The 24,701-nt window shown below is 39.9% G+C and overlaps 1 protein-coding gene across 3 annotated transcripts in view; it reads right to left on the reverse strand.

The window, feature by feature from the left end:
* Usp24 (ubiquitin specific peptidase 24) overlaps positions 1-24,701 on the reverse strand; it is a 143,530-nt gene that overhangs the window by 48,781 nt on the left and 70,048 nt on the right. For all 3 annotated transcript variants that reach the window (XM_041651379.1, XM_041651378.1, XM_041651380.1), the window contains exons 19-35: positions 24,157-24,288; positions 23,272-23,383; positions 20,711-20,787; positions 19,442-19,582; positions 19,211-19,264; positions 17,354-17,469; positions 14,985-15,051; positions 14,751-14,861; positions 13,634-13,732; positions 13,372-13,545; positions 10,418-10,503; positions 10,123-10,216; positions 8,142-8,297; positions 4,799-4,896; positions 2,249-2,344; positions 1,904-2,132; positions 1,117-1,276 (exon numbers count right to left, since the gene is read on the reverse strand). In XM_041651379.1, coding sequence (XP_041507313.1) covers positions 1,117-1,276; positions 1,904-2,132; positions 2,249-2,344; positions 4,799-4,896; positions 8,142-8,297; positions 10,123-10,216; positions 10,418-10,503; positions 13,372-13,545; positions 13,634-13,732; positions 14,751-14,861; positions 14,985-15,051; positions 17,354-17,469; positions 19,211-19,264; positions 19,442-19,582; positions 20,711-20,787; positions 23,272-23,383; positions 24,157-24,288 — 2,002 coding nt within the window. The remainder of the gene's footprint in view (positions 1-1,116; positions 1,277-1,903; positions 2,133-2,248; positions 2,345-4,798; positions 4,897-8,141; positions 8,298-10,122; positions 10,217-10,417; positions 10,504-13,371; positions 13,546-13,633; positions 13,733-14,750; positions 14,862-14,984; positions 15,052-17,353; positions 17,470-19,210; positions 19,265-19,441; positions 19,583-20,710; positions 20,788-23,271; positions 23,384-24,156; positions 24,289-24,701) is intronic.

Here is a 24,701-nt window from a genome sequence, read left to right on the forward strand (position 1 = left end):
GACCTTCAATGCCAGTAACAAAGAAGTAGAGGTAGACAGATCTCCGTAAGTTTGAATCAGCCTACTCTATATAGCAAGTACCTGCCCAGCAAGGTTTACAATGAGACCCTATCACAAAAAACAACAAACAAAAAAAAACAAACTAGAAAAATCTCTTACTATTGATGTATTTATAAACATACAGAGCAGGAAAACGAAACAAAGTTAAGAAATAAAACCACATAAAAAGGCCTAATAGAAAATAATTTGACAGGGCCTAGAAGGATAACTCAGTTGGTAAAATGCTTATTATGAGAACTTGAACTCAATACGCATAATTCATGTAAAGCTGGGCATGGTGGCACATACTTGTGCTGGGGAGGTGGAGACAGGCACATTCCTAGGGCTTGCTGAGACAGCCCAGCCAAATGGATGACTTCAGGCAATGAGATACCCTGTCTCCAAACAGTCCCCTCACCGCAGAACAAAAAGAAAGAGAAATGCCTGAAGAACAATAGTCTTAGGTTGATTCCTAGTTCACATACACATTATGTATGAGCCCCACCACACACACACACACACACAGTGAGACAGACAGACAGACAGACATGGGTGGGCATGGAGCCATTCCAAACCAAGAAAGGAACTGTTTAGTACATTAGACTTCTGAAGATTCATGTTTCAGCCACACTTGCATGGCTCAGAAAAACTAAAGATGGTTGAACTTGACATCTCTACTTATTCTCTGCATTAAAATAAATGCCCTTTCTCTTAAATAAGGTATCAAGACTATGAATTTTTACTCGTGTTCAAAAGAGAAAAAAACTTTTTATAATTTGATAAACTTGCACATGAATTATTCTTACAGCTACTTCTTGCCTAATGTTTTATTACTGTCTTTTTTTTTTTAGATTTTTCTACATGAGTACTGTATTCACATCATTTCTATCTGCCATCCAATACCCCCACTCCCTCCCAAATTTATGGGCTCTTCCTCTTTAATTACTATTCTTATAAGTACATATACACATACGTATATAGATGTTGACACACACACATGCTCACTCACTCATCAAGGACTGAAAAGCCATAGGGAAACATACTGTTCTGTGTTTACTTAAAAGCACTGGACAGTACCTGAACTGCTGAGTCTGCTTCTAATTCCAGCAGGAAACAGAGAATTACTCTCTTTAATAGGCTGGCTACTTCCGACAAGGTCGAGCCGTCCTGCAGCTGCAGCCCATGAGAGTCTCATGAAACAAGCGACGGTGGCAGTGAAGTCATTTGCTTCCATAGTCTGAGGAGGGACAGAAAGGGTGGTATGGGAAGGCAGTGCTCCTGAAGACATCCACTGATTTCTTTGACTTGTGGCCGTAGGTTATGGCTCTTCCCTCCCACGTCACCCAGGATTGCCCTCTCACACTACCACACTGTTCAGTTTTAAGACCTGTTAACTGGAATCTCTAAGCTCCATGTTTTGGTTTTACCCAATCATTCCTCAATTTGGTTTTGTGTCATTTCCTCTCCTAAAGTGTGCATAGTACACTTCAGCTTCCATGAATGTCCTTGTGACTTAGCACGTGAGCTCTGGTTTTGTTCTTTTTTTTTTTTTTTTTTGAATAAGTCTCCTCTCCAACTCCCTCACTCTGTTCCCTATTTGGTCCTTAAGACCTAGCTCAGACACCATTTTCAAATTAAAGAACACAGGACAGCCCTGGTGAAAGACCCCTTACTGCTGAGACTCCCAGAACGTTTTGCTTCTGCAGTTTCACCTTGATTAAGCTACTTTTGTACTTGCAGTCACTGTCTTTCCCACTCGTGCTAAACTGCTAGAAAGCAGTATTCACACAGGAGCTGTTCCATACCCACAGTTCCCTCTCCCGAGTAGGAGGTACTTATACTTCTATAATTAGCAGCCACTTACTTGTATTGCAACTCGAGCAGCAGGGATAATTTCCTCAACCCTAATGGAAGACCTGTCAGATACTGACAACTGTCTGTAGGATGACTTTTCTGGGGTCCCACATAGGGACATCTGTCTGCTTGTCTGCCGGCTGACATTTCGAAAAGGACGGGAAGAAAGTGCTTCTATGCCATCTTTGGTGAGGTCTTCATCTAATGATGTTGGCATTGTCTGTCCAACAAGTAAAAACCTTAAAAATAAAAAATAACACTCAAAGTTATTTCATACTATTTTAAAATGGTAAAACTTGTAAAAAAAAAAAAGTAAAATATTGCCTTGTGAGAATAATGTAATACATTTTCATACCTTGCAAGTTGTAGACAGATAGAATAAACACCCTGCCTTGTCTCATAGTCTACTTCTGATGGGATGGAATCTCTCTGCATGACATTTACAACCAAACTTCAAAAGAAAGAACAAAGGAAACATATTAAAGACATCAATTTTTTAAAACAGAAAACTGTCTGTAACTAATGTAATAACCTACAAATGTTCTTAGTAACCAAGTTTCTACATATAAATAAACTATCTACATTAGTATTCTTTTGATAAAAATAGGGACTTCCATATTTTTTTTTCCACAAGGACTTCTGTAAGAATTGGGACTTGTGGTTTAGCCTAATAGACAAGCAAGGTAGTGTGTTCAGGTGGCAGCCTTTCTCACAAACTGGTTTGCCGTCACTGAATAATTCACATTGTGGTATTAGTGGAACTAGCAATTCAAATATATATCAAGAACTATTATATTCAGTCAAACTTGTTTCCCATCTCCACTAGACACTTCATTATACAAAAGCTTCCTAATTTTTCCTGCTTCTATTCTTACTTCTCTACCCTCCAAATCTAGTCTCAGAAGGTCAACCAGATTGATTCATTTAACACAGAGACCAGATCATGGTACCTGCCTGCACAAAGCTGTTCAACGGCTTCCCACATGGAAGGAAAAGAGAGTGTGCACAGCAGTGTAAGGGGCTCCATACCCTGCTCTCAAGTGACCCCAGAATGCCGCACCCTACTTCTCTTCCTCACTCATTTGGCCTCAACCACTCTGGCCTCTGGTGTCCTACATAGGTTACCATATTAGAGTAGACACTAGCTACTCTTCTGGAGACTGGTTTCCAGCTATCTTCAAGCCTTGCGCCTCCATAGTTCTCAAATTTTTGTAAAATGTCACTTAATCAAGTGGACATTTTCCCGTTTTAACTCTCTCCTTAGTTCTTATCACCTTCTAACATAAACCTTTACTCGCTGGCCTACTGCTTGGCCTCCCTAGGAGGCTGCAAGCTTTATAGGGACATGGGTTTTGTCTACTTTACTCACTGCTCTGTTCCTACTGCTTAAAACAATGTGTGAGACACGAACTAACAAACACACACAAGAAAGTCCAAGCATAATGCCTGACCATCACAGACATGCAAACTCTTGGGTAAATAAGCTTTTGTTTCTTTTTTTTTTTCTTTTTTCGAGACAGAGTTTCTGTGTGTAACAGTCCTAGCTATCCTGGAACTCACTCTGTAGACCAGGCTGGCCTTGAACTCACAGAGATCCACCTGCCTCTGCCACCCTGAGTGCTGGGATTAGAGGCCTGTGCCATTATGCCTGGCTTTTGAAACTAGTTTTTAAAGAAGACTACTTCTAAAATGCAGATTGAAACTGGATATGGTGGCTGTAACAAGGCGGGAGAATTGATGTAACCAAGGGAGGCCTGTGTTAGAAAGTTAATTCTAGGCTAACCTGGGCTACAGAGAAAGATCCTGTCTCAAGGAAAGGGGTTGCGGGGTGGGGATAGGGAGGCAAGGGAGAAAGTGGGGGAAAGAAAGACAATAAAACATTTCTTGTGTGTCTCAGACCTTCCACATTCATTTTACTATTAATTTTATGGGCATGTGTATACTCGCAATATCCTGCAGAGTTCAAAAGAGAGTACTGGATATCCTGGAACTAGAGTTACAGATAGATGGTTGTGAGCTGTCACATGGGTACTGGGCACCAAGCCCAGGTCCTCTGTAAAAGCAATAAACACTCTTAACCATTGAGTTAGCTACTAAGCTGCTTCTTGGGAATTCTTTTAACCCCCATTTTTCCCTTTTTATCTTTAAGGTCCCTGCCCGGCTTCTCTTCTATGCTATTCTTCCACACAGGACTTCTATTAACCATTCTTTGCATAAACTTCACGTTGGTCTTCACTATCTTCTGCTTGAGGACCTTTCGTCACTTTTACCTTTTACTCAGGTCTAACTGTAATACAAGAGACAAGCAATACATTTTTATGCTTTTCACTCATCCTGCCCTCAGCTTGGTTTAGAACTCTTTCTCTGCTTATGGATCTAGGGAAAATTCTACTCATACTCAATTCCCAGCTCAAAGATCCCCCCCCCCTTTTTTGTGAAGCATTTCCTACCTTTATTACCAACTTTTTCCCTCCCCTCAGCTCTGGCAATATGCCACTTACAAACCACATGCCTACTTCCAGGCTAGCTAGTTAGCTGTTAGTTACTCTTTAAGCACAAGCCTCTGACAAAAAGGGTTCTGCCCAATTAACCCTGCTTCACCAGCATTAATACTGCTGCAATATGGAAACAAAACTGACGGGGACTTAAACAGAGATGGCTGCTTCACCAGTACTCCTCTTGGAAACTTCTCCCACTACCAGAGGGGAGACAGACATACTTCATTAAGTTTTCCCAAGTAGTCAAAAGTCAGAAAGTGAAGAGAAATATCCTAAAGGATCCAGCATCATTCCTATTCAATTTAACCCTCATAATGCTTCACACAATACACTGGAGGATAAGCAAGGCTTCTGGGAGAGAAATAAACTAATATGACCACACAGAACTGGTTTTGCAACTCACAAACCTCAAACCTCCTGCTTTGAGGAAGTTCTCACAGAAGGACTTTGCACAGCTTCTTGCCATGTCATCATCAGCTGTTGGCATGAGTTTAGAGCTTAGAACCTGGGGAGCAAGCAAGCAAAGTTAATCACCCTAACATTTTCTGTAGAAACAACTCAAGTCAGAATTTCTTTAATGCCACATCTTAGTTTCCCCAGAAGTCTATGAAGTCTGATTTCTCCCCAACAAAGACAATCACATTTTTCCATACTGCATTTAATTAGGATTTCTTTTCCAAGTTTTGAACCATGTTTTTTCATGAAATGCCTTCAAGTTTAGATAACAACAAATAAATTTATTTAATAAGCAAAATACATTCTTTAAACATAGAGGCCAGAGTTTTATAAACAGTTCAAAAACAAAAACCGCGAGCTGAAGCCCCTAAAGAACACAGCTCCTATTCACTAGACACGTGCTCGGCATTAGGTACGTGCATTTTATTTTGTAAGGAAGGGGCTAAGGTCACATGGTAAGATTTCAAATCTAGGTGGTTTTACTCTAATATCTCCACCCTTTTCTGATACTGCAACACCTACCTAAAAAGCTTAACTGAATATTGTGGTGGGTGGAGCATTCTATTACACAAATCACCAAAACCTAGTACCAATTTCTAGCACCAGTTCATGTTCTAATTTTACTAGCTATGAGCTAAGAGATCATATAATGTAATTTTTCCATAGACTCATTTTCCTCATCAGCTAAAGGAGGATAATGAGTCTATACACCAGCAGACTGTCAATCTAAGAGAAATACAATTTTAAGGTGAGCAGCAGTACAAGCAAGTATTCAGGAAACAATAGCTCATTTAGTTGTTACGATTTAAAAATCTCATGATCATAGTTTTAAACTAGATATTTTGAACTCAAATTACTTTCTATTCTAAAAATTGTACTTCTGTAAAGCTATGGGCATTTTAAGCTTATGCGCTTAATGTGGGGTTTTGACTAGAGACACCTTCTTCCTAGGTTCTCTTTGGGAAAGAGCTCCTCAGTTTCAGAGTAAATACAACAAAAGGGAGATAGGGAGTCCAGTTATCTGCTCACACCCCATTCTCAGTGAGCCACAGTTTAGGGAAAATCAGTTTTCTTGAAAGGAAGAGGTATTTATAGTATTAGGTTTGAGGTTTCCTGGTGGACCAATGTAAGTTAATGAGCAAAATTCAAGGAAATAATCATTTTAGGCACCAGCTTTGGGGAGAATTAGGTTTTCCACTTATTTTGTACATCTGAAGCAAAACAGATCTATTAAAGGAATTCACAGTCCCTTTGCAGCCCTAAAATTACACTGGAGATACTTTACAACCACACTGTTTTGGGTTATATGACAGTGAAATGTAAGTCGTTGGTGATGAGCTACACCCCACTGCTGGTCTTGCTTTGCTAGGTGATCTCAAATACAGATGATGAAATTACACCTTAACTTTTCAGAAATATCATCTCAAAAGCAGTTAATCTAATAGAAATCAAAAGATAAAAAATTTTAAGTTTAAGTAGGCCAAAAACAATTTTGTCTTAGAATATTGTACTTATTTTTAAATGTCCGTGTTATATAAGGTCATATTTCATTTTAAAAATGTTTTACTAAATATTTTCCTTTTAAATAAACTAATGTGTCTTCACAAAAATGAATACTTTAAGGCTAATATGTAATATCATCATACTTTGAACACATAAAAAAGTGTATGATTATATACTCCAAATAAGATTAGATGAGTAAACCTTAGGGAAAATACAGGTTTCCCCTTACTAATTATGACATTTGTTATGAATCAAAATCTACTTAAAATGCATACTAACCAAGATATCTGTTATCTATTAGGCTTCATGATACACTTAAGGCTACTTAGTTAATGATGTGGATATATCTCTCCAGGACAAAGCCAATTCATTCAAGGCTTTTACAAATATTGTGATCCAGGACATCCTGGGAGCAGGAGTATTTGTACCCAGATACTTCCCACTTTGTTTATACTTTCCTTTCCTGATTAAGTACATCCAGAGTCCTGTGTGCCTCATATAAACCAAGAAGCAGTCACTTTGTCTTTTTAGCCACTGTAATGATTTATAAACAGAAAACAAGCAGTGTTTGGTGAGTTAAATATATTCATTTAAAGCTATTTTTAATGAGATAAATAATTGCATTGGGCAACTGATTATATGTCCCTTGTGGTAGTTTGAATGCAACTGGCCCCCAAAATCTTATAGGGAGTGGCACTATTAGGAGGTGTGGCTTTGTTAGAGTGTGTATGGCATTATTGGAAGAAGTGTGTCACTGTGGGCTTTGAGGATTCCTATACTCAGGATACTGCCCAGTGTCTCAGTCGAATTCCTGCTGCCTACAAGATGTAGGACTCTCAGCTAATCTAGCACCATGTCTACCTGCATGCTGCCATGCTCCCTATCATGATGATAATGGACTTAACCTCTAAGCTAGCCACTCCAATTAAAAGAGTTGCCATGGTCATGGTGTCTTCACAGCAAAAAAATCCTAACTAAGACACCCCCTAAATTCACTTTTTGAAATTTAAGTCCCTAGTATGTACTACAGGGTGGAGGCTATTGGAAATGATTAAGCCATGAAGGTGACACTTTCACAGGGGGATTAGTGCTCTAAGTGACCTCAAAGAGCCCTTTCACCCACTGTCTACCAAGTGAGGAAACAGGGAGAGCACAGTTGTCTATGAACCAGGAAATAGGCCACATCAGACACCGAATCAGCTGATGTTTTGATCTGGGGTTGTCTAGTCAGTCTCCACAACTATGAGCAATAATAAATTGTGGTTTAAGCTATCTCAGTCTATGCATTTATTATAAAACCCTAAATGACTAAATAAAACATAGTAAGATAGAAGATAATTAAAAATAATTGCTCTGATTCACTTAATAGTCTTCTCAGAACTTAAAATAGTAATGTTAGTGTGCTTCTTGACAAATTCTTCATAAATCTGTATTAACGTTAACTACAACTTAAAAAAATATAATGTATTTAACCAAGAAACCTAAAGATAATTCACATTATAGACTTGCAAAGCTTACAGAGGAATGCAATGAGATGCAGGACATGTAAGATTTCTTAATTCTTTACTTAGACCTTATTTTGTGAGTAAACAATGCATAGAGGTATAAATGGGAAAAAAAATTAAGAATTTCCAAAGGTGAAAAAAGTTTCAATTTATCTCTTTTTTTCTACATTAATTTTCCAGCAGATCATCCCATAATAAAATCTTATTTTATTATGATTGGAAGAGCATGACTCTTCCAACCAAAACAGGCCTGTCAAAGGAAATGCGAGGAAAAAATCTTTCTTACTTCCAAGTTGTAGAGCACCCTGAAGGTTGACATGCCAGGAGCAAAAGAGCGGAACAAACTCTCCAAGATGGAGCTGGCACTGGGCTGATGCTGTTGCTTTGACGACAGGGACGGAGACTTTGAAGACTGGGAGCTTGTTTCGGAGAGCAAGGTTTTCTGTGTTTAAAGGGTAAAGAAGAAACACTTCTTAAAATCTTAAAGTGTCTTAAAATCACACTTTAAGGAGAAGCAGATCTCTATGCTTTGTGTTCTTTTCCTCTTTATTATAAGCCACACTAAGTTCTCAGAAAAAAAAATGAATAAACGATTGAACAAACCTACTTCATAAAACCACCTAATTCTCTACTAACAAAGCACACATGAGTTTAATGAAAGATGGCCAAACACTTCATGAATGCTTTGAGACTGCATTCTACGAAATACTAGGGAAGTCATCTTCATTTTCTCCCATGTTTAACTTTTGTGCTTTTAATGAACTGTAAGACTGCTAGCAGGAGTCTTGAGGACTGCTTCCGGCTGACGCTGTTTCACAGTTACAACAGTTCTTTCAGATTAATACCTAAGCCACAGATGACACAAATGAGCAAATCCAATTTCTAACTATTAAAATATTAAATACAAAACTTGGTTTCAACAACTTTCTCATAAATGAATTTCTTCTGACAATGTAACTAAAATATGACATATAAAATAGTTTATATGTAAATATCTTGGGGAACAATATTCTGAAAATTAAACAAAATAAACCACTATTTTTACTTTTTTCTTTGCATTGACAGGGACTGAAGACAGGTCTTTGTATGAGGGCAAATGTTACAATACCCAACCCTTGTCTTTTTGAGACAGGGTCTTAATATGTAGTTCAGGTTGACCTTAAACTTAGATCTTTCTGCCTCTGTCTCCTGAGAGTTGGAGTTACAGGCAGACACCAAAATGTTCAGTCAAAAAGAACGAAGGTGTTACTTGTGAAAAAAGTAATGATGATTCACTTATACAAAGACTTTAGACAGAATAATCAGATCCAGGGAGGGATCTTGTTGGGAGTGCAAAGGTCCCTACACTCACAGATCTACAGGAAAATCAAGAATTTTAAGCACACTGAATTGCCCTCTCAAAGGAATGGACACATAACCTGTTCTTTCATCCAGGAAGCTGGGAGTTGGAAGTGATTAGTAGCCTGGTGTCTGCATTATCTGTAGGTCAAGTCCATGCCATGCTCCTACACCAGGACCAGAAGTGACTAGCAATCTAAATGGCCCTTACATTATCTATATAGTCAGGCGCTCCCCAAACTCCCACAACCAGAACCAGAGGTGGCTAATAGCCCAAATGACCTCTATGCTATCTGTATAACTGAGACCAGGCCAGATCCTTCCCTAGGACCTTAAGCTAGTAAAGGTAGCCAATCTTCTGAACCCATCTCCAAAGAAGAAATAACATGTACTTTGAGTTGAGTTTTGATGTAGTTATGCTTCCTTGTGTATTGTATTACACTGGGAAACTTTTTTCCAAGTTATACTATTTAAATTTGTTGGGAATAAACCATGTGGCATCAGACTCCCCAAGGTTTAATACAGGTTGATGAAGTCAATTTAAATAGACTTCCCATTCTCACCTCTTCTTGGAACACTGCCTGCACTGACATCTACAGAGAACCCCCTCAGCATCTTGAAAAGGAAAACATCAACACCATCAGAACTGCCTGATCCCCGACAGTAAGTACATATCTCTGTGCACCAGTCACTTCTTTTATACCAGGCAGAGGCTCTTCCTAAAACTTTATCTCATTATCAGATCTGTTTGGATCTTTTACAGGGCCCCCAAAGTTCTGATTTTAACTTATGGCAAGAGTATTTTTAAAAAGGGAAAAGTACTATAGAAAGATGCTATCATATGACCTTTGTAGGATTCAGATAATGTTTTCAATGAATCATAACACAAAATCTTAAGCTAGTTAAATAACTATCAAAAATATGAATACCTTTCTGCCTAAAGAATCCAGCTGATCAAGGGCTTCCTGAATGGCTGGATCAGTGGGTATCAAGAGCAGAAGCTTCCGTACTCGTACAGTTATCCTGAGAAATTTTCAAAAATAAAATAAATTTCTTGCATATAAGCTATAGCTTCAGCAATAAGTCTTTTGGTATATATAATACACATACACATATATGTATGTTATGTATGTATGTATAAATAAAACACATTTCAAGCAACATTTACTTGGGTCATCAACTTTTAATAACTTGCTCTCAAACCTCACAAATACATGCATTTACCTTGGCTCCTCTAGATTGGCAAGCTGATATAGCATGTCAAACACATTACATACAAGTGCCATCACCACACCAGGGAGAGATTTCTCCTAAGGGAAAAACAAAAACAGCCAACTATAAATACATACTAAGAACAGAAATTTCTTTTTCTAACCAAACTTACAAACAATAAAAATACTACTGGAAGGTTGGGACTACAAAGTTTGGGGGAGACTGAAAACATGTTATTCAGTCAACACTTCCCCTGGCTACCGGCTTGGACTAAGGCCCAAGAAGAAGGCAGCAGAAGTGATGTAAAGTAAGGGGCATGCGTAGGCACCACAACAGTGAACAGGCACCAATAAGCTCATCAGTGACTTTTAGAAAACATAAAGGAAGGAAATGAATGACCTGAAAACAAAATTAAAGTAGTATCTATATGTATCCACTCACACACACACGTACGTGCAACTCAACTGAAAAAAGGTTACCCTGGTTTTGCTAAAGATCAGGGAAGAAAATGTGAACAAAACCACCAAAAGAGAGAGAGAGAGAGAGAGAGAGAGAGAGAGAGAGAGAGATTGATTCAGATGTAAGTGCAGATACCTGGTCTAGGGTACAAGAAATGATATCATCATAAATGTATTTATATAAATGACCTTAATAAATTCAGGATATGTACCTGAATATATTACATAGTTTTAAGTTGTTGGAATTTGAAAGCAGCCATGTATACCATGTTTGCCAACTGTCATGATATACCGAGTGAGACTTCCTAAATTCTTGTATGAAGTAGTGCAATAATGTTGTCAAAGTAGAAAGAGAGTCAAAGAGTTTACATAGAGAAGTAAAGGACTAATTGCAATAGACACATGTTACAAATAACTTCACTTCACACGAGCTTCCTCTCTAGACAGTAATACCCTAAAGAACAGAACGGCTGTGTTCAGTTCTGTGACCCTGAAGCCAGCCTTGGTCTTAACCCAGAGAAATATAAACAGATCTAGTACTTCATGAAGTCACTCAAGTACTGACTGACCCATTCTGTTCCAGGTGCTGTTTCAGGGTATTGGGGTGTGCAGTAAACAACAACAACAACAACAAACCCAGTTTACTCTCAGGGAGCTTAATGTTTTACTAGAAGACAGTACATAAATAAAATGCGAAGTATGCTAATGAAAAAATAAATCAGAGAAGGTAGAAATGGGGTTGACAAATTAAACAGGATGTCAAAAAAGGCTCACAGAGTAGCTGGTATTTGAGCAAAAGCTGGCGTGAGAGTCAGACAACCTATTGAACGCGTTAGGAAACAACGTTTTTGGTGCATGCAAGAGAAAGTGCAAACCGAACCATATTTGAGGACATACAGAGAAGCAATGCAGCTCTAAAGGTGTGAAGAGAGGGTCATAGAGAGGGCCTCAGAGACGCTCCGGGGTTCTCAGGAAAAGCCCTAACTTTTGCTCCATGTGTGACGTGGCGAGTAGAGTGATTTGAGGGGTGACACAGTGTGATTTGGGGCTGCTGAGAGCCACACAGAGATTCCCAACTCTGAACAGTGGTAACATTCAAGTGAAGGTGGTGGCTGTATAGAAAGAAGCCGTGGAGGGGGAGGGAAGTAGCTGGGTGCTGAACATATTTTAAAGGTAGAGCCAAAGACTTGCAAATGGATATGGGTGTGAGAGAAAGGATCTAAGGCAGCAGGTCTCAACTTGTAGGTTGCAACTCCTTTGGAGGCTGATCTAATCTTTCACAGGGGTTGTTTAAAACCATCAGACACAAATATTTTAGAGAAATATGACAGTTATAAAGTAGCAATCAAATTATTTTGTGAATGAGAGTCACCACAACATGAAAAACTATATATATATTAAAGAGTCACAGCATTAGGAAGGTTGAGAACCACTCAGGTATGAACAACTTACAAGAATAGAGATGCCTCGATCTGAGATAGAACAAGACTATAAAATGAGAAATTCAGGACTTTGGGCACGACGAAAAGAGTAGGGTATTGGGGGAGGAGCTCCGCTTTGGGTGTACTTCCACTGGGGTGTCTAGTAGTCAGTGAAGGGACACTGAGTTAGTAGACAGATCATGTCTCGGACTCTATGCAGTTTGGGAATGAATACAGAGAAAAGGAAGCTCCAAGAACTAGGTTTATTAAAAAATAGTGCAGAGGCAGAGGTGAGTACTCAATGAAGGAACTTTAAAACACAATGATCAAAGAGAAAATACCCCCCTGAAGCGTCAAGAAGATGAGAGTTGAGAGGCAGACACATGAACCTGAGAAAGACTCAAGGAGAGCAAGAAAGGATGGACAGAAGTTAGAATTGAGTTTAAATCACTCTTTTCAGGAGCTTTGTTGATCTGAGGAGAAAACAGGCTCATAAATGGTAGTAAGACTGATTATTTTGGGATGGAGGTGTGTGCAAGTGAAATGTGTGCAGGTAAATATACACATATAGGCCAGGCATCCACTTCAGGAGACATTTACCCTGTTATTTGAGATAGGGTGTCTTACTGGTCTGGAGTTCGCTGACCATGCTAGGTGGCTGAGTAGGACCACACCATCTGTCTCTGCTTCCCAAGTGATAGGATTACAAACATGTTCTCACCTTCTCTCTGTTCTACGTGGGTGCGAGGATTGAACTCAGTTCCTCATGCTTGTATGGCAAACACTTTACCCTCCTGCCTGTACACCACACCTGAGTACTGAGGAATGAATGACCCAGTAATCAACAAAGAGAGATGTAGGAGAGGGAAAAAAAAGTCAGGTGGAATGACCGAGCCAGTGCTTCAGAACCCAGAAGACTGGTAAGTTATGTATCTTCTCTGCCCTGAATCAGTTCTCAATTAGTTTTCTTTACTCAGATTTGGCCAGACTAGAGAGCTGTGATCACCCAAATCTGTATGAACCAAAGGCGGAAGGAAAGGCAGTAGTTATTAAATCTCTGTTTCTACTCTGAAGTTGCTCTCTGTACCTGTTCCATGGCATACGATGAACTAAAAACACCACTGCTGCTGCTACTGGAGCTTGTTGAGGAATCTGCAGAGCTCCCAGAGGGGGTCCCACTGCCAGAGGTCTTCACTGTAAGAACTTGCTCATCAGAAAATCCCAGCTGGTGGAGGAGCTTTTGATCTTTATTCACTGTCAGCTGCAAAAGGAGGTTTCTTAGTTACTGGGGGAAAAGAGGAGGAAACTACTCAAACTGGGCTAATACGCCAACAACTGCTTAAACCCACCAGACTATCATTCGTAAATATCTGTATGTTGTCCACAGGAGAGCACAGCTGTTTGGCTATCTTCCACCGGACACTGCCTATGGTTTCATTACTGTGTGCCTAGAAAATAAAAACCAACACTGGGGTGAGATCATTCATTTATTCATTTCATTTCATTATTCTCTGGAAGAGCAGTACTCTTAACTGTTGAGCCATCTCTCCAGCTTTTCATTACTTAGCCCTTCAAACCACAGTCCTGAGCATCTGCTATGTAGTGGACCCTTTTCCAAAAACCAGGAATACAGCAGAATCTTGGCAAGACCCTGCCCTTGGGTCACTCCCTTTATCAAGTGTTAAATGTCTGATGCCATTTATGTATTCCTCCCTTTTATGTATGGAATAAGATCTCAAGCCACTCCCTGGAAATGTCTTCTATTCCTAACTTTCTCATCATACCCACTCTCAACAGCCACCTTGTGAGCCTTTATACCTGCTGCTCTCTGTCTGAAAGACTACCAATAAAAGCAATTACTCTGTTGCTTTTCAAATCCCTGTTCAAATACTACCCACCTCAGGGATCCATCTTTATCCAAGATATTCCATGAATACCATCATCTTCTACCAACTTATTATCCTTTATTATTATTTATTCTTTATAACACATCTTGATTTGGCATTATATATTTACTTATACATCTGTTTATACTCCATGGTTTCCTTTCATTTCAGGCTTACTTTATTTGTACATTTGTGGTGTTTGAGTGTATGTGTTTATGTGCGTGAAAACCAAATAACTGATATCAAGTGTCTTCTACTACTCTCTACCTTATTTTTGGGACTCATTAAACCTAGAGCTCATTGATTGGCTAAGTTATCTCTAGGGATCTTCCTAGATCCCACCCCTAGGTCTAGGATTACATAGGTACATACTACCATGCCAGCTTTTTACCTAGGTGCTAGGGACCCAAACGGGTCCTCATGCTTGTATAGTAAGCACTAACTGAGCCATCTCCCCAGACACCTCAGTCTTTATTTTCAATTTGTTTATCAAATACCTTTGAGAACATCATTCATCTCCATCAGCATCATTCTTATGAAACAAGACATGAAAAAGTTACTGAGCTTAGTATAAACTTACCTCTACAGCGAAGGTATCTTTGGTAGACTCATAGGTAACATTAAGAGTTAAAAGATGTCCATGAAATGAGGCACCGTGAGGTAGAATAGTTCGTGGAACAGAGTAAAAATCCTTCAAAGAGATAAGCCAACTGCGTCAGATGCACTGTGGCACAACCAAACGGGTCAAAACACATGCTTCACCCACCTCATCTCACAACATGAATAAAGTTGCTCTATAAAGAATAGAACACACCTCTATTGTGATCACATAGCGTTCTGCTAGAAGAAGCAATCTCTCGATTATCACAAGTTTTGTTGATCTATGAATTAAAAAAAAAAGTCTTTAAACATATTTGAAATGAGTCAGTGGCTTCAGCTCAGTTCTGTTTCACTAAGGCCACAACCTCAATCAGCATCACTGGTCAAAACTGAAACATACAAAGATTAGACTTTCCTTTCACCCACTTAGAGCTGTAGTGCTCAGATGGAATACAGGAGAAGCCTGTCTCTTCCCGTGTTTCCTTTACTCTTTAAGCAGTCATTCCATAAAAACAGGATCTAGATCTCCAGGTGTCTGTGTTCACCAATTCACCAAGATTGAACAATCAGAGAACTTGACTCTCATAATCTTAAAACTAAAATATGCCACAATATTCTTCAAATAGATGGAATCTGACAAAGTTTTGTGTTGACTGGAAAATCAGAAGACAGGTACAAACAAATATACCATTAATACAAGTTATTAATTGAAAATGAAATCAGACTATGAATGACTTTTTTGGGGGATGGGAGAACAGTTTCTCTGTAGCTTTGGAGCCTGTCCTGGAACTAGCTCTGTAGACCAGGCTGGTCTTGAACTTACAGAGATCCGCGTGCCTCTACCTCCTGAGTGCTGGGATTAAGGGTGTGCACTACCACCGCCAGGCTTAAATGACTTTAACCCAAGAAGAGGTACCACCATTTCCCGGTGATTGGACTGGCACACTGATTAGCAGTATGTGAAAGTTCACTTTTGTAACCGTTGGTTAAGAACATTTTAACAGTTCTGTCAAATCTATACAACTGCACTCTCTAACCTTCCAATCTATGGGCAAGAACGAGAATTAGAAGTCAGATGAAAAGTATAACAGAACCAAGCAACCTGTTCTGATACATCTCAATAATTAAATGAACTACAGAAAGCATTGTGATGTTGAGAATATGGTAGAAAAACCCACACTCTTTAGATTACAACAAATGTAGATTCCAAAAAATTCTTTTAAAACTACTGAAATGAGACAAAATACAACACTCTTGTTCAAATTCAACTCTAAAATAATTTTATTAACAATACTTAAATAAGGACATTTAAAAAATTATGTGGACTCTAGCTAAATGTGAAAAGATTCAGAATAAAAAGCACTTGGTAAACAGGTAAAAAAATAGATTCATTTGAAGTAGCAGTTTGAAAATCCAATTCAATTCATAAATGACTTACTTGGTAAGATGAACTGTTAAGGAACCAAGCAACAGACCTGAACTAACCCTTAGAACATTGTACTGAGAATTCTTAACATAAATTCTATTTGAAATACACACATACACACACGAGATGGGAAAAGCATTTGTTCTTATTATGAACTAACTCTATAATGACTTCTGCCATTTAAAAATGAAGCCTTAGGGGGATGAGTTTTGTTCCATTCCATTGTATTAATTAAGTAAAACATCTAATGCTCAGCTCATTTTTCTCAGTTTAGTAGAATTTTGGAAAAGACACTGTCTTGATTACCTTTCTTAAGGAAGGTTTAGAGAGAGAAAAAAGTATCTCAACAAGGGAAAACACACACAATTGCTCCAGTAGAGAAGGACTGAATATGAAGCTATCTGTAAAGGCAGCAGAGTTACTCAGAGCAAGCTCCTCTCTGTGCTACCACGGATCCAGAGCACCAACGATGTCTGGCTCCTTATGAATGCTCAATTTAAGGCTCCACAGCAAACACTAAACTCAGACTCTACCAACACTTTAAACTCTAAGCAGCAGTGTAAATGTCAATTCAAAGTTGTCACACAAATATTATTTGATGGTAAAGCTCTGCCTAATTTTTTTTTTAAAAAGTAACTTTAGGTGAATATTTTAGTGGGCTGTGATTGTATTATAGTGCATAATTTAAATCAGTATTGTTCATTTCCTTTTCTTTCTCCCATGCTCTGGGACTACTCAAGGAGAAAATCTTTACCTGCATATTTATATTGAAATACAAATATTTCAAACCTGGGTGAAAAAAAATCTTTACCCAGTGAATATATCTTTATTAAATCCTTAAGATTAGGCTACTCAGTTACTCAGTTACACATAACCAAAGTAGTAGAAAATAAAGTAAAAACAAAAGAACATGTCCAAAGGGCAGATGGTGGAAGAAGGGATACTATGGTGACTCTGGTGAGCACCTATAGATCTTTAGGACACTGACAAAGGTCGACATTAGGACATACAATTCTCCAAAATATAACAGCTTGCAGAAGCTATGACATAAAATGAGGACACCAGTGAAAAGACGTTGGGAATGGCATAACATCAACATTTTTAAAAAATATACACTTTTCTGTTATGTGATTGTATTTATTTTTGAAACCACTTACCTATATGGAGACTGAACTGATGTTGCTACAGTTGGCATTGCCGTTGCAGTGAGCATTTTTGTTGCTCGGGTCACAGCATGTGTTAGAGTGGGGCCACCAAGTGCTGAACTAGCTGCCTGTAAAGTACAAAATAATAATTATTCATTTCATATCTGGGTTTCTCAACCTGGGGCTAACTTCTTGTTGCAGAAGCTGCTCTGGACATTGCTTAGCAGGATCCCTGGTGCCACTAGGTGCCAGGAAGACTCCTTCCAGTTGTGACAATGAAAATCTGTACCAAATAATCCCTGGGAGGCAAAATAAGAACTGGCTGAGGGCTGTGAGATGGCTCAGCAGGTAAAGCACTTGCCAAGAAAGACTGATGACCTGAGGTGAATCCCTGGGACCCATATAAAGAGAGAAGGAGAACTCATTCCATAAAATTGAGTCTTTTGACATACACGTATGCAACACGGCATGAGAATATCCCTCTTGTGCTATCACACACATACTACAAACAAGTAATAAAAAAATTAAAAAGAGCTAGTTAAGATATGTTAATACCTATATTGTACTTCACATAGGAGAATTTGAATATGAGTGTTTTTTAATGATGATATATTTGTATGGAAGTCACAATTTGGGGAATATTTTACAGAGTATATGCTTGCCACAGTGAAGATTAACTTATTAATAACATCTGGGGATGATGTAGGAGGTTCCTCTGTTCACGTGTTGCTTTCATTGGTTAATGAATAAAGAAACTGCTTTGGGCCTGATACGGCAGAACTTAGGTAGGCAGAGAAAACAGAACTGGATACTGGGAGGAAGGGCAGAGTCAGGGAGAAGCCATGGATTCTCTGCCTGAGATGGACACTGGTTAGAATCTCCAGTAAGCCACTGCCACATGGCGATACACAGATTAATGGAGATGGGTTAAACTAATATGTAGGAGTTAGCCAATAAGAAGTTAGAGCTAATGGCCAAGTAGTGTTTTAATTAATAGTTTCTGTGTGGTTATTTCAAGTGTAAGCTAGCCGGGCAGCCGGGACAAACAAGGGGCCTGCTCCTTACAACATGGGGACAGTGGCATTTTATACTTTTGGAATACTCCATTAGCTATAAAACTTAAAGCACAGATTTCAACTGAACGTTAATCTTCAGTACTTTACTCACCATGACGAAACTAAAGTGGTCAAAATAAATATGATATAATATTAAACCATAGGCTCCTAATGAACAAAGAGAGCCAACATTGTTTGCTTCCTTCCAAGTCTCCTACTGCTGTTTTAAATGGCATTTATTGCATAAAATATGTAAAACACAGATACTCTCCTACCAATGTAGAATACATCAGCAGCAGATGTGACAGAGAGGTAGAAAGATAGATAGGAGAACGAAGGGATGAGATAGAAGGTAAGATTTTCTGAGTATAGATGGTGTATGAGCACGCATGCATGCATGCTCACGTTCATGAGTACATGTGTGTGGAGGCCAGAGGTTAATATTAGGTGTCTTCTTCTATTTTCTCTACACCTTGTTTTTTGATACAGGGTCTCTTCATTGAACCTGAAGTCAATATTTTGGGTTAGACTTGCTGACCAAGTGAGCCCCTGGGATACACCTCCAGTAACTGGAGTTACTGACACCAACAGCAACGCCAATACCTAGATCTGAATATAGGTCCACATGCTTTGCAGCAAGTACTTAATCCCTGACAGACATCAATGCAAATGCCTGTTCCCATGCCATAACACTGTACTTCTGATCACTTCTCCAATAGTACCTAGCCACAAATACCAGCATTATGCATTATTCAAAACTATAAACTTATAGGGGAAAAGAACTAATTTAAAAAGACAAGAAATTGTTACTCACTTCTAGTCTTGTGTAGCAATCAGCAATAAATTTTTTATGTAAAGACACTGAGTCCTGAAAATAGGAAGTATATGGAAATTAAAATTACACTTTGGCATTTAATTGTAAACATTAGTCAAGACAAAATATCAAAATAAGTCAAATTGTGATACAAGGACCACAACTTACCAATAACAAATACATAACTTTCACATTTTTGTGTTTGAGTAGCATTTTTCCTTGGATACTCACCTTCTTTAACCTAGGGTTTAAATTAATGTAACTGTAGTTTATGATTAATTGAATAGCTTCATTAGCAATTTCTTCATCAGGTGATTCCATGGCTATTTTCCAAATGAAATCCATTCCTATCAATTCCAGCTTTTCTACATACTGTGTAAAATTAAAATATATTTAAATTAAACAGCAGCCTATTATTATAACACTTCTGGTAACTATTTTCTGTTAAACCACTGAGTCTGAACCTCTGCTTAACAAAATAAAGATTCTTTATCAAAAACCACTACTGTAGTGGAACTCTCACATGAAAACCAACCAACCAGCCACAGAAACAACAGGAACCCTTCATAGCAATCAGATTAGGAGCAGAGATGTTTCTCTAGAAATTCCTAGCACAAGGCAGACAACTACCCCAAGAAGCTAGTCAATCAGAAACCGAAAAGTGAGACAGATATCATCTTTATGGACTGCTCATCAAAAGAAACGAATCAACACTGAAGTGGCTACTAATTCTGGGAACATTCGATGCAGTCCTTCCCAAAGCTTGGTTAGAAATAGCAGGATACCGCACTTTAAAGTATCATGTAAACATTCTGACCACCTCGGGTACAGGACCTAAACAACAGGGACTTAGAAAGATCAGTGCTTTCGTGTCTTAAAGACACATGCGAATATGAGGATTCTATGGGTCCCATTTTTCTACTTAATAGTCTGTTCCCACATTTCCCCCTGCAATCCCTGCAATGACAACCTAGGAAGAAGATTTTGTCATTCTCAGGTACAACTGAATTGTTATGTAGAAGTCACTGGATTGCTGGGCAGTGGTGGTGCACACCTTTAATCCCAGCACTTGGGAGGCAATGGCAGGCGGATCTCTGTGAATTTGAGGCCAGCCTGATCTACAAGAGGACAGGCTCCAAAAGCTACAGGGAAACCCTGTCTTGAAAAACCAAAAAATAAATTAATTAATTAATTAAATGAATAAATAAATAAAGAAGTCACTGGATTAATTCCCCTGGAAATCCAGCTGATAACCACAAATTCAGGGCTACTCCTAGATGAGAGGTGAAGAGTGAACAAACTTCCTAGGTGATAGTGTTGGGCATGCATCTACCAGTGCCTTCAAAATGGAGCCTCTGCCACTAATGTCTAAGTAGGCAGGGAAAAAGACCGTATTTAAACAAACTTGTTCATGTTTTCGTTCCATTAGAAGACAGGATCCCCCCTTTTTTTCCCTTTTAATATTAACCTATATCAAATAATTTAAAGTATGGTACATACCAATTGAGCTCCTTGTCTTTTCAATCGATGATCACAGAGATTCACATTTTCAAAAAAAGTCTTAAATAAGTTGAAACCTATAATTATAGAATGACAATCAAATCCATGAACTCAAACACAAGATAAAAAGATTAAAGTGAAAAGACTAAAGTGAATCAGAAGTGAAGGCTAAATGCTCCTGGCAATGTTTTCTTGAATAGGTTTCAAAAGTGCAGTGGCTGTGCATACTGTAGGCTGTGTGTGGTGTAGTCTGTGTGTAGGCTGTGTGTGGTGTAGTCTGTGTGTAGGCTGTGTGTGGTGTAGTCTGTGTGTGGTGTAGGCTGTGTGCAGGCTGTGTGTGGTGCAGGCTGTGTGTGGTGTAGTCTGTGTGTGGTGTAGGCTGTGTGTAGGCTGTGTGTGGTGTAGGCTGTATGTGGTGTAGGCTGTGTGTGGTGTAGGCTGTGTGCGGTGTAGACTGTGTGTAGGCTGTGTGTGGTGCAGGCTGTGTGTGGTGTAGGCTGTATGTGGTATAGGCTGTGTGTGGTGTAGGCTGTGTGCGGTGTAGACTGTGTGTAGGCTGTGTGTGGTGCAGGCTGTGTGTGGTGTAGGCTGTGTGTAGGCTGTGTGTGGTGTAGGCTGTGTGCGGTGTAGACTGTGTGTAGGCTGTGTGTGGTGCAGGCTGTGTGTGGTGTAGGCTGTGTGTAGGCTGTGTGTGGTGTAGGCTGTGTGCGGTGTAGACTGTGTGTAGGCTGTGTGTGGTGTAGGCTGTGTGCGGTGTAGGCTGTGTGTGGTGTAGACTGTGTGTAGGCTGTGTGTGGTGTAGGCTGTGTGTGGTGCAGGCTGTGTGTGGTGTAGGCTGTGTGCAGGCTGTGTGTGGTGCAGGCTGTGTGCGGTGTAGACTGTGTGTAGGCTGTGTGTGGTGTAGGCTGTGTGTGGTGTAGGCTGTGTGTAGGCTGTGTGTGGTGCAGGCTGTGTGTGGTGCAGGCTGTGTGCGGTGTAGACTGTGTGTAGGCTGTGTGTGGTGTAGGCTGTGTGTGGTGTAGGCTGTGTGTAGGCTGTGTGTGGTGCAGGCTGTGTGTGGTGTAGGCTGTGTGTAGGCTGTGTGTGGTGCAGGCTGTGTGTGGTGTAGACTGTGTGTAGGCTGTGTGTGGTGCAGGCTGTGTGTGGTGTAGGCTGTGTGCAGGCTGTATGGTGCAGGCTGTGTGTGGTGTAGGCTGTGTGTGGTGTAGGCTGTGTGCAGGCTGTATGGTGCAGGCTGTGTGTGGTGTAGGCTGTGTGTGGTGCAGGCTGTGTGTGGTGTAGGCTGTGTGCAGGCTGTGTGTGGTGCAGGCTGTGTGTGGTGTAGACTGTGTGTAGGCTGTGTGTGGTGCAGGCTGTGTGTGGTGTAGGCTGTGTGCAGGCTGTATGGTGCAGGCTGTGTGTGGTGTAGGCTGTGTGTGGTGCAGGCTTTTGGGTGGTGTAGGCTGTGTGTGGTGCAGGCTTTTGGGTGGTGTAGGCTGTGGGTGGTGTAGGCTGTGGGTGGTGCAGGCTGTGTGTGATGCAGGCCTGCAATCACATCTACTCAAGGTGCAGAAGTGTGAGGACTGCTTTAAGTCCAGAAGCTCCAGACCAGCCCGGGCAGCACAGCTCAATTTCATCTCAAAAAACCATAGGCACCTTTAAAAATGCACAAGCGAACCATACACCTTAATCGCAGCACCCAGGAGGTAGAGGTAGACCTCTGTGGGTTCAAGACCAGATCAGCCAGGGATACATGATGAAACCCTGACCTAAAAAAACCAGACAAACCAGAACAGTAACAAAAATTTGAATTTGGGGAATTAATCTATTAGGCTATATAACTTTAAAATTCAGTAAGGTACCATGTGGATATGTACCAAAACATTCAGCTGCTTCTGAGAAATAGGAAAAGTTAAGAATGAAGGTCTGCGAGCTCCTTGGCCAGCAAGGAGATCTGACCTTGGTACCAGAAGATCCATCATTGGAAACCTTCATCTGGCGATGGATGGAGATAGAGACAAAGACCCACACTGGAGTACTGGACTGAGCTCCCAAGGTCCAAATGAGGAGCAGAAGGAGGGAGAACATGAACAAGGAAGTCAGGACCACGAGGGGTGCACCCATCCACTGAGACAGTGGGGCTGATCTATTGGGAGCTCACCAATGCCAGCTGTACTGGGACTGAAAAAGCAAGGGATAAAACCGGACTCTCTGAACATGGCGGACAATGAGGACTGATGAGAAGCCAAGGACAATGGCACTGGGTTTTGATCCTACTGCATGTACTGGCTTTGTGGGGGCCTAGCCTGTTTGGATGCTCACCTTCCTAGACCTGGATGGAGGGGGGAGGACCTTGGACTTCCCACAGGACAGGGATCCCTGACTGCTCTTTGGACTGGAGAGGGAGGGGGAGAGGAGTGGGGGAAGGGGGAGGGAAATGGGAGGGGGAGAGGAGTGGGGGGAGGGGGAGAGAAATGGGAGATGGGGAGGAGGCGGAAATTTTTAATTTAAAAAAAAAGTTAAGAATAAAATCTCCTACTCTAAAAAAAAAATTTAAAACAAATAGTTGTAAGCTTTCCTACCATTCATAGTGATCTCATATGATTCCAGTTTCAGAATTTTCTCCTTGAAGAGCTGCTGCTGAACGTCACTCTCGAGATCGTGCTGCCCCTTGGTAAACCACTCAAAGCACATCTGTGGATCAAGACAGAACTGCCCTAAGGCCAACCACAACCCACTACAGACAAAAAACATGGATATCTAGAGAGTGAAGAGACTATTTTCAACCCTTTTATCATTTCTGTAACTGCTAAAATGACACTCCACACTGGAACGTCTGGACTCTGGAGCAATGGGAACGGTTGGCAGGTCTCTCCCCGGGTGACTACGCACTCACACTTTTCACTGGATCGTATACTTAAGTCTTCCCACCAGCATGCAATTAAGTCTTGCTGTATGCCAGGCACATTGCTAAGAACTGTCACAAACTCAGGCCTTCCAACATGCCTAGGAAGAAGTTATTACTATTCTGTAAAGTGAGAGTAAACTGAGAGTCGCTGTTAGCAACTGCAAATGTTAGAATAAATGTTCCTATTCTGCTTTAGTTGTTCCTGACTCTCATGCTATCATTTCTGGGGATACAACATCATTTTTAGGAACGAATATTTTTAGTAGTGATTTAAAATTAGTTTCACAAACAAACAAAATTATTTCACAGGAAATGAAAAGAACTAAATTATACCCATAATTCTTCATCGAAATTCATTTTCTAGACTTTAGTATTTGACCCAGAATTGAATCAAAATGATTAAAGAGCTCACACATTTACATACATCATAAATTTCTTTTAGGACATTTCTTCTAGTACCTACTCTGCCATTATTGTTCACGGAAACAATACAAACAGAGGATCCAAAACCTGGAAAGAAGACAAGACACAGAGCAGAGTGCAACACTGTCGTACACACCTCTCGATCTAACTCGCAGACATCCTGGCCAGTCACAAGGCACTCCCAGATTTCCTTGGCTCGGTTCCACCCGAGATACAGTGTAGCTTCTTGTAAGAAAAATGCCAAAAATTTCAGATGTGCCTCTAAATACTGAAAAAAAAAAAAGCAATAATGCAACCAGTTAACTCATTTGAGACATTCCTACCTATCAGGAACATCACAACAAATATTCACAAAGAAAGGCTTACACAGAACACTTCTCCTGTAATTTAAGATGAAGTAAATGTGGAAAATGGATGTAGCAGTCAATAATACAATGCTGCAGAAGCAACCTCAAATTAATTACAAAGTCAGTTGATTTTATATGTAGAACAAATTCAATTACGGTAATCTCCAAAGGATCCACCATGCTTACAAGTGGTGAATTTAAGTTTTATTTCTGGCAGTTTTTTGCTGTTGTTTTGTATGAAACAAGGTCTTACTCTGAATTCCATAATAGCATAAAATTCAAACTATAGCCCATGCCATGAGTTCACAAAAATCATACTGCTTCAGTCTACAGC

This window comes from Microtus oregoni, unplaced genomic scaffold (genome assembly GCF_018167655.1).
Source record: "Microtus oregoni isolate MIOR12 unplaced genomic scaffold, Mior012 000005F_ref0000423, whole genome shotgun sequence".
Taxonomy (NCBI): Eukaryota; Metazoa; Chordata; class Mammalia; order Rodentia; family Cricetidae; genus Microtus; species Microtus oregoni.